This window comes from Heliangelus exortis, chromosome 2 (genome assembly GCF_036169615.1).
Source record: "Heliangelus exortis chromosome 2, bHelExo1.hap1, whole genome shotgun sequence".
NCBI classification, from domain to species: domain Eukaryota; kingdom Metazoa; phylum Chordata; class Aves; order Apodiformes; family Trochilidae; genus Heliangelus; species Heliangelus exortis.
Genome location: NC_092423.1, coordinates 124,201,820 through 124,220,779, shown reverse-complemented (window position 1 = coordinate 124,220,779; position 18,960 = coordinate 124,201,820). Strand labels below are relative to the sequence as shown.

The window sequence follows — 18,960 nt, the reverse complement described above, 5'->3', positions numbered from 1 at the left end:
CACTCATTGCATCTACAGATGTGTTTTGTCCCATTTTGACAAAGTGGTTAAAAATAACCAGGAATTATAAATAAATTTATTATGAAATCAGTGTATAAGTATTTACATCTGATTCCTGAACCAGAAAAGGATATCACAAAATTTTCTAGAAAACAAAAAAGTGCATTGTAGTGTATTTGCTTAAGTTTGTATGATACACTTATCACTGTAGACAGTAATCAAAGATCTTGTTGAATATCATTCAGTGCATGTGTAAGTCTCCTTATTTTATTTTCCAGGGCCTTTTTGTTGTGTGCTGTTTCCTCCAGAAGCTGCCGCATTTCCTCCTCAACATAGTAAACCTGAAAGAGCACAAAGAGATCAAACAGAATTCTTGCTTTTCCTCAGCATGCCTAAACCCATATAATTCTGGCAATTTTTAATGCTGATAAGCAATGCACATGCTATATACTTATGCTTAAATAAGCCCCTGACAATAGAAGAATTTTCTTTTAAAAAAGGTATTGATTTGCTAGGAGATAGCAGGTAGTGTATCAGAACCAAAATCCCTACTAAGCAGAAAAACACACCAAGGCAGTATGCACTGGATGGCAGTAACTTTTAACATTGGCACAAGGGAGTTCAATGGATTATCTGCCAAAATAATTGCCAAAATTATTCTTGGCTGTATAGGTAAGGGATGTTTAGTTATCAACTTGTAACAGCTACATAGCATGGAACTTTACTTTGTTTGCATACAGAACCTCATGATAGTACTAGAGATTTTCTTGCTGTGCAAAGACTGAGTACTAAACCAGGGTTGCTTCTATGCAGAGATGGGCCAGCTAGATATAAATAGTGTATGCTGTAGTTGCTGTAGAGTAGAAATGCAAATACAATTAAAATATAAATTTAGTATTAAAATTACCTTTTCATTTGCTGCTTCAATTTGTTTTTCCTTTTCACTTGCTAGCTGCAATAGTTCATCCTGATGAGCTGCTAACATTGAATCCAGTTGTTTTCTAAAAGCATCTTCCATTTCATTAAGCTTTTCCACTGCAATTCTAAAAAATTACAAATACAAGGAAAAAAAAAAATCACACTCCTGCAAACAACAGAGGTATTTTGCTTTGCCCAGTTCTGCCTTTGATAAGGTTTTAACAACACAGACACAAAGACAATGATTTCAATATCTAGCTTTGGAAGATGTTCTGTTTTCTCAACTGCGTGTTCCAGTGTCATGCACTGTGTTTAGGGCTCTGACATTCCACTTAGCAGAAGCATTTAATCACTAGCAAAGAATATGAAGATTAGGGCTTGCTGCTGTCAACATGGGTAAGAACTCCACCTGTTTTCAACCATCTACTTATCATGCTTTTGTTTTCTGAAAAGTCAATGTCTGAACTGTAAGATCCTGTGAATATCCTGTATAAGCCTGTGTCACTGAAACAGAAGAGTGTTTGTGTCACAGCAGAGAAGTATTTCCTTGACTCCAAGCACCTTTTACTTGTAGGGGATAATTCTGAATTATGTAGCAACATAAAGCAAGGCAACTTATTTCACTATACAATTAAATCACACCAAAATTTTCAAACAAAAGAACTATTTGGGACAAAATTTCAATTTCATTACTGTTCTTCCAACAGTTCCAAAACCTAGCACTGCTGATTGTTTGTGGGGGTTGGGTTGTTTGTTTGTTAGGGATTTTTGCTTGTTTGAGTTTTTATTTCCTTAAATCAGCCATAACCATCAAGGTATTTTATTTATTAATCAGATGAGCTTCTTCAAAAGTATAGTGCCAGTATAATTAATAACAGCACTTAATTTAAAATGTAAGAAAACCCTTAGTCATACTAGCTTATTCCTTCAGTAAATGTGGTTATCCCTCCTAGATAAATATGCAATCTTATTAACTAGGTAATGTTTTCTTAAGAATAATTGGGAGGAAGGAAGTAAAGAGGCCAAAGCATAAAGTAAAAATCATAGTAACAATCTAAGCTCCACCATACTTCTACACAATGCCAGATGCATATGAAATAACTGAGCATCATTTAAGTCCCTGACCACTTCCTGGTTTTATAAGTATTTGTTTCTGTATCATCTCATAGTTATTATGCTCAAAAATATTGACAGTACAAGACAAACAATAAAAAGAAATTAGAAACCTATTGCTACTTCTATGGGAAGAGAATGACAGATAACTCATGAACAGTCTTGTCTGTCATACAATGAAATATTTATTACTATTAATGTTTGGACCTAGGTTGTGATAAGTACTGAGGATCTCAACTATAGCTGCATACAATAAATATACAAAAAAAAAAACCAGGCACACAAGCTATTTTCATCATCCTGAACAGACCTTAGTGAAGCACTGTGACCACTCCTATAAGCCCAAACGTGAGCCATCATTGCTTGGCCTGACCCGTGCTTTGCAACCAATTTGTCCTGGTCACAAGCTGGAAGGTTGACAGGTTCATGCTCAAGGAAATGGCCATATCCTACAATACTGTGCCTCAGGTGCACAAAGCTCTTCACTGCATGAGTCCAGCCAGCAGGTGAAGTCACTGTATCCAGTGTCCCTGTCACACCAGGGTTATGTGGAGGCTCCTCACAGAGACACCAAAAGCACTCTGGGGAAATGGGCTTACTAGGGCTGAATGAATGTAGGCTCCAGTTATTTTCAAAGAAAATGGCAACTAAAGTTAAGAAGTTTAAAGGACAAATGCTGTATCTCAATGCTAGTTCCACAAAGTCACTCATACAGCAAGAATTACTTCTTTGCACACACAGCCTGCAGCAACCAGTCTCACCAAGTACTTAGAAAGGTATTACACAACCTTTCACTATACAGTCAAACATTTTTGTATACCTATTTACAGTGAAACTCTATAGTAACTGAGCAGCCACAATATAAACTACTAAGGTTTTCACCTCTGAGTTTGAAGACTTTTATTTCTATCTTCAATCAGCTGCTTCTCTTTAATATCAAAGTTCTCCTTCATTCGTTTAACTTGCACCTCCAGCTGGCTTAATAGCTCTCCTTTACCTTGCCACTTCTTTTTTAGTGCACTGAAAAACACACATATTTACAATCAACATAGTGAATATCACTCCTTAGGAGGGCAGAAGAAGTTTCAATTTTTCCAGGTTTCCCTGGGTTCTGATGGCAGGCAAGTACTCTCTAAACACAAAACAACTTTATAGCAGTGTGGCATACTATTGTTACCCCAAAGAATTACTGCCCCTTTGTATTACCTGTGTGCATTCTTAATGTCATCAAGTTCTGCTTCTTTCTCTTCTAACAGCTGTTTTAATTCCCTTTTCCTTCTGTTTTCCCTTTCTAATTTTTCCATTAGCTCTTCAAATTCAGCAGCTTTTTCATCCAACTGTACTTGACAAAATTTCTGAGCTTCCAGGTTTTCTTCCTGCTGTTTTCTCATTTGTTTATCTTTTTCTTGTAAGCCCTTTAGAGGATAAATATTTTAGAACACAGAGACTCCCTTCATTTTAACATTATTGTTACCCTTAAAGAGTATTTGTTTAGTCTATGATGGAATAAAGTAGAACTGAACATGTGCAAGTTTACTCTTCTAAATGCATTATCTTAAGAAAGATACTTGTAAGGTGACAGGCAGTTAGATTACTTTTACCTGAAGTCAGAATTAAGTAAAATACACAATCAAAACAAATCTGAAATAGAAAACAATAAAGACCTTATTTGGAGCTCGAATACAACAACATACTCTACATACAGAAATCACTGAGCTCATGTTGTTATGTGGCTATGTAGTTTAAGAAGTAATGTATCTAACCCTGACTGACAACATACCATCAAATTTTTCTCTAATTATTAAGCTAAAGTCTTAGGTCTCAGAATGAGATGAATGAAATTAACAGAACAAAACATAGTAACACTATTAAAATAAAATACTGATTTACAGGAACAGAAGACTATGTTGTAAAATGAACCTGAAACAAACTTTAGTTTTTTTTTTCCTTTTCTTTTGAACACACAGGAGGAATTATGCTTATAGCATATTTTTTTCCTCTCTCAAAATCAGTATCCAGAATAACTTGAAACGAAGAAAAGAGAAGAAAGTCTTCACATAAATATAGTTCAATGACAGATGGAAAGTATTATTTGTGCACATCAGATTACCACAAGGCACTCTTCCTCTCAAGAAAATGTATTTCCACTAATATACAGATTGTGTTTTCTGAGTTGGTAAAACTAGAGAGTACAAAGCCAGCTTTCATTTCTGCTTTTACAATAACTTTCACTGCAAGACTTAATTTTAGCTAAGGACAAAAATTTTCAGACATGGCACTTACTTCTTTTAATCTCCTAATTGTTTCAGTCTGATCGTCCACTATTTTGTTTTTAATTTTTATAGTATCACTGTCCTGCTCCTTTTGCTTTTTTAACATCTCAATCTCATTTGTTAAAACTTCAATTTTTGCCTCCAGTTTTCCCCGATCTTGAGCAAGATGAGCTCCTAGATAAAACAGGATATTCAGAATACAGCATATTTTACAGAAGACTTCAAGCTGTATAACGCCAGGGGGTTGGGGACTGGGAGGGAAGAACCACCTTAAAAAGCAAACATGACTGTTTCACCCACCAGAAACGCTGTAGGGCTTTCATCTGCAGGTATGTAACACTTAAGAGGAAATGTAGAACTTAAGGTTGGTATTTCTGTGTGTATATATGTGTGTGCATATATATATATAAACAAATATTTATATATATTTCTGAATAAAAATTCCTTGCAAACTTCTCTGATAAACGTCAATAGTGATTATTACAGACTGAGTCAGTCTCAAAGAGCCCACAAGGTGGTGCCAAGTCATATGAATCAGGGCAAAAGTAAAAAAGCCTAAGCTTTTTCCACCAGGTATTTTACACAACGTTTTCTTTTTTTTTTTTTTTTTAAGATACATACTGAAATTTTCACATTAGACTTAACTGACAGAGAAGCAGCACTATACAACACTACTTACAAATCCTTGTATTGCTAGTTTTGTATTTAAAATTTCTTTGTTTAACATTATAGTGTTTTGACATTTTGGTAAAAAAGACAAAATTGTACTAACTCCCACAACTGCTGAAGTTCCTATAATGGCCTCCACATCACGGCTTTATTTTTGCACATTATCTTTACAACTAGCTAAGATCAACAAAGCACCCAGAAACCCTGCCATGATTACAACTATACTGGAGTGTTTATTTGAAAGATAGGACTTTGAACTCCATAATTTTTTCTGCAAAAGAAAAAAAATTTACCTTGTTGTGCCAACTCTTGCCCCCATATTTTTCTTTCCATTTTTAACCCATCAATCACAGATTCCTGGGCTGTCAACTGAGAAACGAGTTTTCCATTTTCCTTTTTCAGAAGTTCAAGTTGAACAGCCTTCCTCTTGTCCTCCTCAGTCACAGTTTCAAGTTCCTCAGTTTTACACTGCATGAAAGATCATTGGAAGAAGACAGTAAGATCCTTTAAAACAAGTATTCAAGATGTCAAATAAATACTAGGCAGCTAGGAATATAATACTGATGAACAGTGAATTAAGTTAACTGAGGAATATTCTGTTTGCATACAGAGCTTTTATCTGCATCTCTTCCCAGTCATGAAACACAATTTTTTGCTTCAAATAGACATACTGCAATCCCAGAAAACTATAAGCTGATTTCACCTTAAATTAAATTAGACAACCAGTAGAGAATGACTAAGACTACTAATTTTATACAACTCTGAGCTGGCAATAACTGTACACTTGATTATTTCTGCAATTTCCTTTTTCCTTCATGCCATATATATCATATGTAGTTGAAATGTTTTGAAACAAGTACCTTCAGGTTTGTTGTTGCTTCTTCATTTGATTTTGTTAATTCTGCAATCTTTGCTTTCTGTTCTTCCACAATGCTTGTCAGGTCTTGGATCAAGCTTGTCATCTCTTTTTCCCTTTGTTCAAACTCATGCAGAGCTTGTTTATGTTCAACTAGATCAGCTGCAACATTTTCAAAATCTTCTTTTACCTGAAGTTTTGTAAGACAAGATGACTTGAAAAATTGCTAACATTTGGAACAAGTGTCTACATACACACAAGTGACATTTGAATTTCAAATAAAGGAATAAATTGAAGTTAATCAAAAGTATGTGTAATTAGCAAACATCTGCAACTATTTTTCTACCAGTCTGTTGCTAATACTTCAACTAATAAACTGGTTCTTCTCAGCTACAAATTAGTAGATATTTGTTTTCATGGCAAACAGAGAAGAAAAACTATAGCTTAGCACATGAAAACAATACCTTCTTTTAATCTCATTGTTAAGATTAACTTTAAAATCTGGAAAAAAGAACATAATTTTTTTTTCCTTGCAAGCAAAAGATATGAAGCATGAGAAAACACAGTCTTTTCTTTGCCCTCTTCTCCCATGTATACAGGTGCTTTAAGATGAAGAAAAAAAGTGAAGCATTTAAAGCTTTATTTCACTTTAATTCTGTGGCTAGTGTTCACATTATAGGTTATCTAGGGAATTTAGTAAGCAAGTTCTAAATTTCTATTTGAGATGCATATCCAAAATTCAAAACTGAGAAGTTAAACACCAGGGAACTTTATTACTAAATACACTCCTGCATATGTAACCACAATGGTGACACCTTATCAAAACATCTTAAGTTTTTACAATAGCTGAATATTTTCTCATAGAAGCTCAACATCTTTTAAGAGAAATAAATACCATCAGATAGAAGCTTTTCTAATTTATTTCAGTAAACTTTAACTTATGAATTAAAATGCTGGGTTTTTTGAGTGCTGACTTGGCATTTAGTTTTTATGTTATAAAATTGACATTTCAACTCTTACTACCAATATCTGTAGATGGATCCTTGCAACAGAAACCTCAAGCATCATGAAAAACCACCAACCCACAAACAACAGAAATGAACAACCCCCCTCCCCCAACACATTTATAAGAACTACAACTCCACCTAGTCTGCAATGAAGTGGTCTCTTACCTCTTTAAATCTTTTTGCTTCAATAGTTAAAGCTAAACGAAATTCATCTTCTAACTCTGTATACTTCTGTTTTAACATCTTAATTTTCTCCTGAAATTCTCTAACATGCTGTTCATGCCTCTGTTGCTCTTTAGCCACTTCTTTTGACAAGGCATCTTGAAATTCAGGTCCATTTAAAGCAACTCGGGTTTCACGTTCTTTCCTAAAGTGGCCAAACATATCCTTAAAACAAAAGCTGCAGTATCTCACAGTGCTACTTCAACTGATTACCTCAGTATTTCTTAAAATAAATGTGGATAAATTTCTTAGTTTCATAAACAGATTTTCTTCTGTGACAATGGCCCTGGGATGGAAGAGTATTGACTATGGTTAACACATCCAAAGAAATAACCTTACTTTTGAATTCAAACTTTGGTAAAAAATGTTTAGTTGCTTTTTGCCTGTTAGGGAGCTTTTGTTTGCTTTGCTGTTAACAAAGATTTGGAAGGTACAGGAACTGGGAAAAGTGCAGCCAGATAGCCTCTTTTACAGTCATTCTTTTCACCCTCACCGAACAACTGTTGCTTCTTCAGACACAAAACATTAAAAGCAGCAGCAATGGGTACCTAAAGGGTTCCAGGACAAAACTCCTTCCTGTCTGGGAGTACCCCTAGAGGAGAATGTTGAAGCAGAATTATCCCGTACTTCCAAGTCTATTCTGTTTATCTGCTGTAAAGCAGAAACACAAAACATATGTTCTGTCCTTCAATTACATCTTTTGGGGATTTACAAGATAATAAATGAAGCCTTCAAAACATAGCTACCAGATTCTTCCCATCTAAACTGCAGTTATCTTGGTATTTGAATACATTTATCCTTATAAAATTCAGCAAGTGAAATCAGCATATCTTATTTATAGCCTCCCTCATAATGCTAGTACAATACACACTACTCCTTGCTTTAGTTTATAGGCATATTTGATTGTATTAGCTAAACAGCAGAGATTTACATTTGAGCATTTTCCACAAAAAAAGGACATTTTTAGAGAAGAGTAAAATAGCCAACAAAGCCACTTGCCCACTCTAAAGCACAATATTGTAGAAGCTGACTTTTTTTTGAGCACTGTGTTACTGTAGGATATGCAGAACTTCAGTGAATAATTTGAATGAGACTTTATCTGATTATTTCCTGGATTAAAGATCAATTATTTAAAAACAAAAAGTTCAGCCATATAATAAGACAAGAACCTAGTACATATAAACCAATAAGAACACAGCTACCTACGTGGACTTTTGAGTCAGGAATTTACTAGATATTAAGATACTCCTAAATGAGCAGGACCATGGCAGGAAGACATCTACATTTTTAAAGATACCAGCTCTCTCATTAAAAAACCCTCAAAGAAAACCACAGCCGCACTTGGCAGAATGCACATATTTAGCACTAGCATCTCTATTAACTGGTGAAAAGAAAGCAGAAGACCCCATACCTTTGCTCCTGCTCTCTTAATACAAGAAGTTCATGTAGTTGTTTTACCTTCTCCTTCTGTTGTCGAAAGGATATACGAAGTAACTGCACTTCTCTTTCATTTGCTGATGCTTTCAGCTCTGCTTCCTGCACCTGCTTCATCTGAGTAGAATTCAGAGAGAGGAACAAGATTCTCTTAAAACTGTAATCTTCATGTCTTCTATTTTATTATAGCTTTGTCTATTTCTGTCTGGGGGTCATTATTTTTATGCAATGCTTCACAACTGTCAGTATTTTTCACAATATATTCACAATATTTTACAGAATTTTGTTATGATAGCCAGCCCAAGAGAAGGACATTGTGGTGGGGTTTTTTTCTTTTGTTTTGTTTTTTTGTTGTTATTGTTTTATTTGTTTTTTTTTTATTTTTCTTTAAACTTAACATATTTTGTCACACTTGCAGAAATGTAAGACTGGATGCTTAACATTAAGTCTCAGCTTAACTTACAAAAAATGCAACTTTCATTAAGAACTAAAAACACTTTAATAAAGAACTTGCATCAATCAGAGTTGGGACAGGCATATTGAAAGAATTATTTCCACAGTTGCAGAGTCTTGCATTGTAATATGTGCATTAGTTTCAAACAATAATTTTTCAGGTTAGTTCAACGTAATTTTTTTAAGCACTCCAGTTACAAAAATCTGTATCTTTAAGTTTTACAGTATAAAGTTGTTGAACAGAGCTGTTTTCTAATAATTTTAAGAAAAACAAAGAATCAGTATAAACATAGTGGCTTATGTCAATTTTTCCACTTGATGCAAACTTTTTATTTTATAATGTGAAGTTTTTTACATACAAAGCTGTCTTTTCTAACTTTTTGATCAATAAAAACGAAAAATAAAAAAATTAAGGAACAGCTGCAAGGAATATCCTGCACTGACAAATAAAAAAATTGTTTACATTTATCTTGTCCTACAACGTCCCTTATGTTTGTTGTTTTGTGGATGAAGTGACACAATTCTCTCCTAAATTAAAGGACTTAAAAGTTTCAAGTGAAACACATGCACATTTAGAGACTGCTAGAAAAGAGGGTACACATTTATATGCATAGTATCTTGAATCCCTTAAAGAAACAACCTAGTAATGTTGACTGAAATCCTTAAATAGTAACTACGTAGTGTACCCTAATTTACCACTGAAGTTTTCTGCCAATGTGTACTATGAGGAAGCTCTAGAAAATATTCTAGAATTCATTAATCTCACAGTAGATAAAATAGGCCAAAGGTATATTAAATATGAACATTCAAAAAAGAGAAGCTACTTTCTAGAGCATCATGACTATTTTTTAAGCGTGATTATTAATGAGGATTTTGCCAAAGAATCTTAAAGACAGGAACAAAGACCTTCCCTTCAAGTTTAACTGTTAATAAAACCAATGCTACTACTAACAGAAGAGATTATTTATTTCCACTAACTCAAAGGAAAAATAAAAATCTTATACACCAGGAAGGTATTTTCTTTTTTACAGGAAAAAGGAAAAAAAAATACCAGTGTCCTCTTCTGTAAATCACTTAATACGTTTCAGAGACAAGTGGGTAAGTGATCTAAATTGGGGGCCACTTCTAGATCCATAGTAGCCCCAGGCTATTTGCAGGTAAGGAAGAAAATGGAAGACCCACTCAGGTGGGAACAGGAACCTGAAGTGGAAGGGGGCTGATCTATAGCTTGAATAGCACTTGCAGTTGTGCTGTCAGCACACTCCCCAATTTCTTCAGGGTATCTAAGCCACAACATGTTCAAGAGCACCATACTAGCAATTCAGACTTTTCAGGGTAGATCTATTAAGATTCATTTTCTCTAAGTAGATGCATTTAGTGACACCTAATGGTGCTGATATAGGAATATAATCAAACAGTAGGAATAGATACTGGAGGACAGAGCATTGGGCCACTGAAAATTCACCAATTAATTATTAAGTCAGAAAGAGTGACAGTATCTGGCCAAGCATTTTGCTCTTATGTATCTTTGCTCAGTATAAAGTGCCTCTAAAACCAAGACCATCTCCAGTTCTAAAAACAAAACACAGAAATGCCAGACAAACAAATGAAAAATCCCCAAACAACCAGGATCTTTAAAATAAGCTTTCAGCAATTACTGTTTTGCTCTGGTTGCAATTAAAAGCATCTAATTTTTTAGGTAGTAAAACAACCACCAGATTTCTATTCAGTTAATCAGATCTTTGTTGATTCCAGCAACAATTAAAAAAAAAATGTCTTTGTTACCGTATATTTTCAGAAAATATCAACTCAGTGTTAATTACATAGGACTTGTTTTCCTTTATCTTGAGACTGCATCACAAGACATACTCCCATTTAAAAAAAGGCATTTATTGACAATTGACATGCATACTTCTTATTAACTACTGAGATATAAGAAAAAAGCACCAGCTTCTATTGTGGAAAACTCAAGACTTGTGGCTTGTAAAATCTAGTGTTTCTTAGTATATAGGACTATAGTAGCCATTCTGTTGTCATCACATTATTTACTTTTGAAAAATACTTACCTCTATTGTTCTTTGCTGCAATCTCTGTGTCTCCATCTTGGACAGCGTTTCTTCTAAAGCTTGCATGGCCTTCTGATGTTCCACTTCTTTATTTTTTGCCCGATTTAACTCATTAGTCAGTCTTTCAGTTTCACTTTTTAACTGGTGGACATCTGCTTGCAGTCTTGCTTTAGCATCTCTCTCCTTCAGTATCAGTTCTTTTAACCTGAGAAAAAATGCAATAAAGTTGTACTACAAACATTTTAGTGTTTAGTTTTATGCCACAGACATTGCAAAAAAGTTAGTAAGTGTTGTAGCACCATATCTTGTTATTTCCTGAGTTTTAGTGTTTACACCACTGTCATGTAAAATTGTTTTAAAAATATGTAAAATATTACTGAAGTAATCTGTAGCATTACTATATGGAGGTTCATTTTAAGAGAAATTGATCTGAAGAGAGCCTCATAGATAGGTCTCTTTCTGTATCATTTTGCTTTATATAAAAGTAAAATATACAGTATCAATTTGTAATTTAATAATTTTCTTCAGAATTTTTTTTGATATAGAGTCTATCTCAAAAGAGAGAAACACGGTAAGCCTTTTATTCAATGTGGTGACAAATAAAGGTGGAAAGTGAACCTAAAACAAAAGCAAACAAACAAAGGAAAAAAAAAAGGGGAGAGGGGATATTATCAGTCATGGATGGTAACTCAGGAAGTACATGGCTTGTTTCTTCCTTACAAGAAAGAATATACATCTTTGAGAAATAAAATGAAGAAAAAGCAAGCAGAGCAGAATCATTGAACACAGATGACAAACAATGCTTTGTTAGAAGTGACAATTTTTTTAAAAAGTTCAGCACTCAGAAGGATGAGGGTAGTAGTCTAGATGAAGACATGCTAGACCTGACCTGCACAACATATTGTCTACTGACCAACTCTGGCTTGTCAGAAACATCCTTGTTCAAGTGCACTGCCCAGGGAAAAAAACAGAACAGAGAGACACCTGTATGTATAGGAGGAAAGGGACATTGGATTTGGAAACTTAACTTAGAGTATGATATGAGACAGCAACTAGAGCTTGTGCTGAGAGAGAAAATACAATTATACAGATTGTGTGAAAAGTCATGGCTAGAAATTGAGGTAAGTGACATTACTGCTCTGAGGCAAGCACAGGAAGAAAGCTACAGAGCTGCAGAAAGGTATTTTATTAGGTAATACTGAGAGAAACTATCAATATTTCTCGATGCATTATTTTCCAAGTACATTGTTTAAAACTGTTCTCACTTTTAAAGACTACAAATTGAATTGTCTTATATGTAAAAACCCAAAACTCTTACACGATAGCATTCTGTATTCCTACCTGCCTGCAGTGTATACAGCCATAGTCTGAATATTCTTTTCTTCTTTTGCATGTCTCTGTAGCTCTCGTACATGCTCTGCTAACTTCTTCTCTGCTTGCTCTGCTTTCCACCTCCTCTCCTTCTCCTGATCCAGCTCCTGAATCAGTGCCTTAGCAAGAATGTGTAAGCATGAACTTATTAGGAAGCATTCAAATGTAGCAAAACATTAAATTACATTCATAATTATAGAACATTTTTTTTTCTTTCTGGAATTCATGGATGACACAGGAAAGTGCAAGCAATCAGGCCGAAACTTCCCATAACAGTGAAATAAAATAAAAACTCTTCCAGCTGACACTACCAGAACTCCACTAGTTTTTTACACTACCTACACGAAACTGTTTTGCACCTTCAATTTTAAAGTATCAGCAGGAGACCTATGCTTGGCTTCAGGTGAAGATATTCATATTTAACTTGAGATGATATAAAACATACTCGGTATGTTGATTCCTCCGTAGAAGTAATTTCTTCTACTTTTTCTGCATTGCTCTGTCTTACAGTCACTATTTCAATTTTTCTTCCTACTACATCCAAGTCTTGAGTATCTGCTGATGAATCAAGATGAGAGTCTTTCTGACTGGACTGTGGACACTTTGATGGACTCTTCTTCTGTTCCCTACAAAAGCAAGTCACCATGGTATATTTGAGAATATGCAGTGTCTAATCAGTAACAGGATTCAAATACTTCTACAGGTTTTTACAAAACTGTAAATTTTTATACAAAAGTTCACAGTTCTGTTGAGAAGCTAAATTGTACAGGGTTCAAAAAATGTAGATGCTATATGAAGAACATATTTTGATCACACAGATACGAAAAAAATTTAGAAAAGCAGAATAGCTGTAAAGCTGCAGTGACTGAAGAAACTAATATATTCAAATTGAAATAATCTACAAATCTATGTACTATATAAAACAGATCAGTATGGCACCCTCAGTTTCATCACAAGCTACGCACAGTTCTATTGTTGACCACTGTTCTGACACCATGAATCTTTTATTTTTTAATTTTACTGAGATCTCTTGCTTGTGGAGAATAAAAGAAAAATGAATATTCAAGTTACCAGAATTCTGGATAAGTTTATTTTTGAAACTTAAGTTCAATTTGCTTTTCACCTGAAGACAGAAAATGCTCGTATAGGGAAATGACTGAGTGAAGCGTGAGCTTCAAAATGTTTCAAATAATATCCAACTACATGAAAGATAAATACAGAAAAACTAGGGTGCAGAAAGGTTATATATGTTGTATTAAGAAAAAAAGAATCTGTATATTAAACACTAATAAGCAGATCCAAATGACAAATACCTCTATTCTGGGGAGGAACATCTCTAAAATTTAAGAAAATTGTTCTTCTAATCAATAGATTTGTTATGAAGCCTCAGTGATAATAATTTTTAGAGCATTAGTAAGAGAGCAAATTTACCCAACCTACTCCTTTCAGCAAAATGTTTCAAGTCAAACTATGTTCACTCTCACAATATTCAGCTGAATTCATTTTGGCTTCATATGGCAAACCTTGGGATACCTGTCAGTTATTTTATTCTTCAGATGAGTTGCCTGACACCTTGTAGATAAGGTAGTTCTGCGGTAAGTAGGGATCTTGCTTCTTTTCACCACCTTTCTGTTCTCTTTCCCACTGTCATTTTCACTCTCAGAAGTTGGATCTATGTCTCTCTTAGCTTTAAGAACATTTGGAGGAGCTTCCTGTCTTGAGGTATCAGATACCTAAGAACAGATAGAATTTTGACATTAACATTTTACAGTTTCTAGTTAGCTACTTTCCAACCTTATTCAGGTGTTATTTTTAAAAAGATAACAATTAAAAGCAACTTTGACAGAGAAGTAAATGATTGCTTCCAATCTATCCCTTCCCTCCCTGCTAAAACATTTTGTTATTTTAAAGAAAAAATGAACCAAATGTAACAGTATACTTGAGAACACATAGTTGTGTATTTCTGAAATATCTGAAGTTTGGTTAAACTCGTTAGGCATAGAAGCTTGGTGCAAAATGTAAAACAAATACAGCACTTAAAACCAAAAAAGCCCTACAAACATGCAAGATACACCACAAACTGTTACAAAACCACACCCGACAAACAGTCAGAACAACCCCACTTACTCATTAGAAAAAATAATTTTCACCAACTCTGTAATCCAGATTTTTTACTCCTTTCCATATTTTACTCAGGTATATTGATGGCTTCAGGGTACAAATCAAAACAATTTTCTATCAAATATAATATAGTCAGATAATAATATAAGGGACTAGAACCATGTTTTTTATATAGTGCAAGAGTTTTTGTGATTCAAAGTGCAATCTTCTGATTTAAAGACTCACTTTTAATTTATTCCCAGTTTCTAAAAATGCTTAAATATGCATTAGTATGAAGTCAGCACATTCACACCAGTAGAAATAACCCAGTGCCTCCCAGCAAACTCTTGCATTATCAAAAGGGACACCTCATTTCACAAACAAAACTTGCTGCACAATCACTGGGGAAAAAAAATACCTTTTGCAGTATTTGTGAAATTTGATCTTCTATTTTTTTAATTCTTATTTCACTGAATATTTTATCAAGTTCAGGCTTCTCTGTTTCTGAAGATGAGACAAGCTCTGTAGAGGAGCTGATGGCACTCTGAACTTGCATTCTTGTACGTTGATGAAAATGGGCTAACACCTGGTCAATATGTGGTGTCACCACTGGTAAGGTAGCACAGTTCTATTAATAGAAAAGACAAACTTTTAAGCATTAATGAGCTGTGTGCAATATAAAAATAAAAAGTGTTGGGTTTAAAAATCACTACACGAAAACTAGTGCACCTGATCTCTGGATGAGGGACACCTGGATGAAACCAAACAGCCCAGAATGTCTTCTAAACACTGTAAATCTGAACTGTTTTTTTCTGCCAATTCCACTGGTTCACCAGTAGTATTTCTTCCATCTAGAGCTGTTAGCTGGGGCAAGGCCTGAAGAACAGTTTCTCTGTAACCTTGGGAAAAAGAACACATTTTAACTGAAATCAGTATTTGAAAGAGATGTCTAGTGCATTTTACATACCCTGTCATTTCAAACTATTTGTTGCATTTTTGGCGAGTTCAAGTGTCCCACCTGTCCCCACGCATAAGGTTTTCAACAGACAAACAAATATGACAAATAAACAGAGAAGCTGCCTGCTGGTCTACACAGGTTTTCCAGCCATCATCAGCTCATTGCTATTGCACAACCTTTTAGCATCAGCCCACTGCAGCCAAACAGTTGTATCAAGTGTAAGGATAGGCAAAGATAATGGAAAAGCAAGTTCTGAGAGACTTAGATAACTTCATTCTTTTATAGTGACTCACAGAGTTTTCACAGTTGGAAAAGAGAGTGAAATAAGGCATTTGAAACTTTAAGGTCCTGACAATAAATTTATTTGAATAAATAGAATTTGGGCTCCTAAACGTTGCAGTTACTTTTGGAAGTGCCACCAAAGTAGATCTGAAGAGGTATGTAAACACAGATCAAAAAACTAGTGGAATTTTCTCAGTTACCAGATAGCTTTATTGGTCCTGTTCCTGCTTTTGTGGTGCCTCATGCATTTGTAAAACTTGTTCACAGGTACTTCTGCAAACATTACTTAAGGCATTAGTCGACTTCCCTCTATTATTTCAGAGTTTATTTCCATGAACTCCACACGTATTACACCTGTACCAGTTACAGCCTTATGATAGAGTTGATATTTTTTATTATTGTAATTCCTATTGCTCTACTCTTTGTGCCTGGCAATAAAATTTTAAGTGTTTCAGGAAGCATGAAGAGTCACAGACTGACATTTAAAGACTTCCAAAATTATCTTTGAGCTGTCCCAAATGTTATCAGTCTTCTACATCCAATCTTCCTGTAAGAGATTTCCCTTCTTACACACAAATAAACCAAACAGTTTCTGCACCAAAAGTTTAAACACAGGCTGTAAGGTTTAAATGACACACAAAAAATCTACCCCCAAACCAGAAGCTCAGGGCAACGAAACTGAAAGTGATTTACCCACACACATTCCTCCAACTTCTCTGCATGCTGCCTAATGAAGACTCTACTATTTTGAGGAAAACACTGAAGACCCTCTTGCAGTCTGCCACTGGTAACTGAAGCTGTGGGAAAAGGAGCAAAGGCTAATAGTGCTTATTACTTATCTTCCCCTTGTGGTCCCTACCAGTGGAAGACCACCTACTTTCAATGCCTGTCCTCTGTCTAGCACAGGATCTTTATGTACATTCTTCAAAATCTCCAACCTTCTAATAGTAACACCTCCTTACTCCCATTTCTGAAATGCTTTCTTATCACTACTGGTCCATCTCCCTGCCTTAGCTTAAAATACCATGTGAAAAGTTGAGCCTTATCAAAACATATGAGTTACAATTTTGAGCATATGCTGAGGGTGGTGAAAAACAAATTAATTTTGACAGAATTTAGACTTTTGCAGGCTGGTCAGTTTATGACTGATTCTACAAGCATTTTGTAAGCATTGTTTTCCCTGTCTGACAGCTTAAGGGAAACCCCTGACCTACAAAGCACTAAGTATCTACCCAACATGAGCTCCATACCTGCTGTGTGACAAACTGGATTGGCTTTTCCATTTTTTTCCAGTGTCAGACTTGTTAAACATTGCAGCCCCTTTGTGCACTTAAGTAAATGATTGATATCATTTACACAATTGCTGTGTAGGTCAATGTGGCTGATCTTATGTCTGGTTCCATGAAGGCACTGCAGTCCTGAAAGTTTGAGAAAAAGAAATGCAAAATAATTTTGGCTATGATCTTAGACTACCAGGTTTAGATGAAATGGCATCTTGCTGAAAAATATTCAGTAAATCATAGGTCATAACTGGAAATGATGTAGCAACTTCTGGTCTATATCTCTATGTATTATGTATATTATTAATGTAATGTATATTATTATCTGTTGTACACTACCACTCTGTACAACACTTAAGCTAGTTACAAGAGGCAACAGTTAAAACCTAACATTTATTTAAAGAAGTATGTAAAATAAACATTCTACTTAAAGTTCTTTTTTTAAAATTCAGCTCATTAAAAAAATTCTTACCAATCTTATTTATTTCCTGTTACAAACTATCTTGATTGTCTAGTTTGGTTCTGTAGAATGTATTTCTGTAGAAATACCTTCTGAGACTACTGCATTTTCCATTTGGGAAATAACTTTGAAATATTCATAGTACTTCTCTGTGGACTAGCTCAGCATTGAAAAACATATGAGAATAAATTCCAGTTCAGAACAACACCAGAACAAACTGAAAGCTGAGAGCAGCAGCAATTACCACCTCTAGCAGCATTACTCAGTGAATTGGCTGAACTACCAGAAACTTCAAAAAATACATTTGGTCACATTTTTCAAAAGTAAAGTGAGGCAAAGGCTTTTTATTGCACTGTACGTGCCAAAGTCACTTACCAGAAAGATCATGTATTCGATTATATGACAAATTCAGTATTGTTAAATTAAAGAGCTTCTCCAGTCCTAAAAGAATAAGAAACAAAGGAAACACTAAGATTTTCATAAGACTGATCTGCTTTCATCAAATCAAAGCTTGCAAAGTAAGTAATCCAAAATCCAGTTCTAAATTATCATTTTACTATGATAAAGCTTAGAGACCACATACTCTTTTAAAAATTTACATTATAATATGGCTAGTATCTCATATTAGCTTTGTATAGTCTTGATTACATGCATAGCTTCCAGAAGCAAGTTTAAAACACATCTTAGGAAAGCTTCCTAAGTCACTAAATGAAGAGAAATCCAGCAGACCCTCTACTTTCGTGATCAGGTTACAGGACAAGCTTAGGGTGCGCAGATTAGCCAGGGAACTCAGCCCCTCGATCCGGCGGATTTGGTTCGATGACAGATCCAAGTGCTGCAGACTCCGGAGGTGGCTGAGCCCTTCGATTCTGGCGATGCGGTTACAGTGCAGGTTGAGAGTGTGCAGGTCCGAGCTCAGGGAGACCTCCAACAAGCTGAGAAGGAAGGAAAGGCACCCGCCATCAGCACGGCACCTTCAGTTCCCGGGCACCTTCATGCCCGGGCCGCTCTACCCAGTGCGTCCCCGGCCCCGCCACGGCCTCCCCGTACCCCAGAAGTCCGGCTCCCCGCGCCGCCTGCCCCTCTTCACCTTTTAACGCCTTTATCCATGAGGCTGAGCTCCCCGGGGACATCGCAGACCCCCGCCATCCCGCTAGGCCCCAGCCCCGGTCCCCGCCTCACTTCAAACTTCCCTCGCCGCTCAACGGCGACGCTCCGCGCTTTACGGCAGAGACGCAAAGCAGTGTCGCCAGCACTGCTTCCGCGCTTTCCTTCCCGCCCCTCTCCCTCCCTGACTGCCGCTGCCTGCCTGAGGGGACAGGACAACCCGTGGCCTGGGCCCATGGGCTGCTTTGACTTCTCCTCAGGGACTTATTTTTAATTTTTTTTTTTTTTAGGGCTGACCCAGTCTTAAGAGTTTACTCCGTTGTGGCTCGAAGCTTGCCACTGGCGCAGGCAGGCCTGGCCTCGGTGGGACCGCACGTTTGCTTTGTGAAAA

The 18,960-nt window shown here is 35.8% G+C and overlaps 1 protein-coding gene across 2 annotated transcripts; it reads right to left on the bottom strand.

Annotated features, from left to right (window-relative positions):
• Window positions 1-60: 60 nt before the first annotated feature.
• On the bottom strand, window positions 61-18,676 carry LRRCC1 (leucine rich repeat and coiled-coil centrosomal protein 1). Of its 2 annotated transcripts, XM_071737867.1 has the most exons (19): window positions 18,553-18,676; window positions 18,192-18,397; window positions 17,838-17,903; window positions 16,973-17,140; window positions 15,212-15,381; window positions 14,901-15,110; window positions 13,916-14,115; window positions 12,828-13,008; window positions 12,353-12,501; window positions 11,012-11,216; window positions 8,470-8,609; window positions 7,002-7,203; window positions 5,834-6,019; window positions 5,267-5,441; window positions 4,315-4,478; window positions 3,238-3,446; window positions 2,914-3,051; window positions 908-1,043; window positions 61-341 (listed from the first exon to the last, which is right to left on the bottom strand). In XM_071737867.1, exons 1-19 carry the CDS (start codon window positions 18,609-18,611, stop codon window positions 219-221), a joined length of 3,087 nt encoding a protein of 1,028 aa, XP_071593968.1. In that variant the 5' UTR covers window positions 18,612-18,676; the 3' UTR covers window positions 61-218. The 2 variants fall into 2 exon arrangements, with proteins under 2 accessions (XP_071593968.1, XP_071593969.1); XM_071737868.1 differs by lacking the exon at window positions 18,192-18,397.
• Between the last annotated feature and the right edge of the window lie 284 nt (window positions 18,677-18,960).

Coding starts and splice junctions, on each gene's coding strand:
- LRRCC1 (XM_071737867.1), bottom strand. CDS start 18,611: ATGGCGGGGGTCTGCGATGTCCCCGGGGAGCTCAGCCTCATGGATAAA. Junction 12,502..12,827: donor CGGAGGAATCAACATACCGA/GTATGTTTTATA, acceptor ATTCTTGCTAAG/GCACTGATTCAGGAGCTGGA. Junction 4,479..5,266: donor GCAAGAGTTGGCACAACAAG/GTAAATTTTTTT, acceptor TGTTTTATCTAG/GAGCTCATCTTGCTCAAGAT.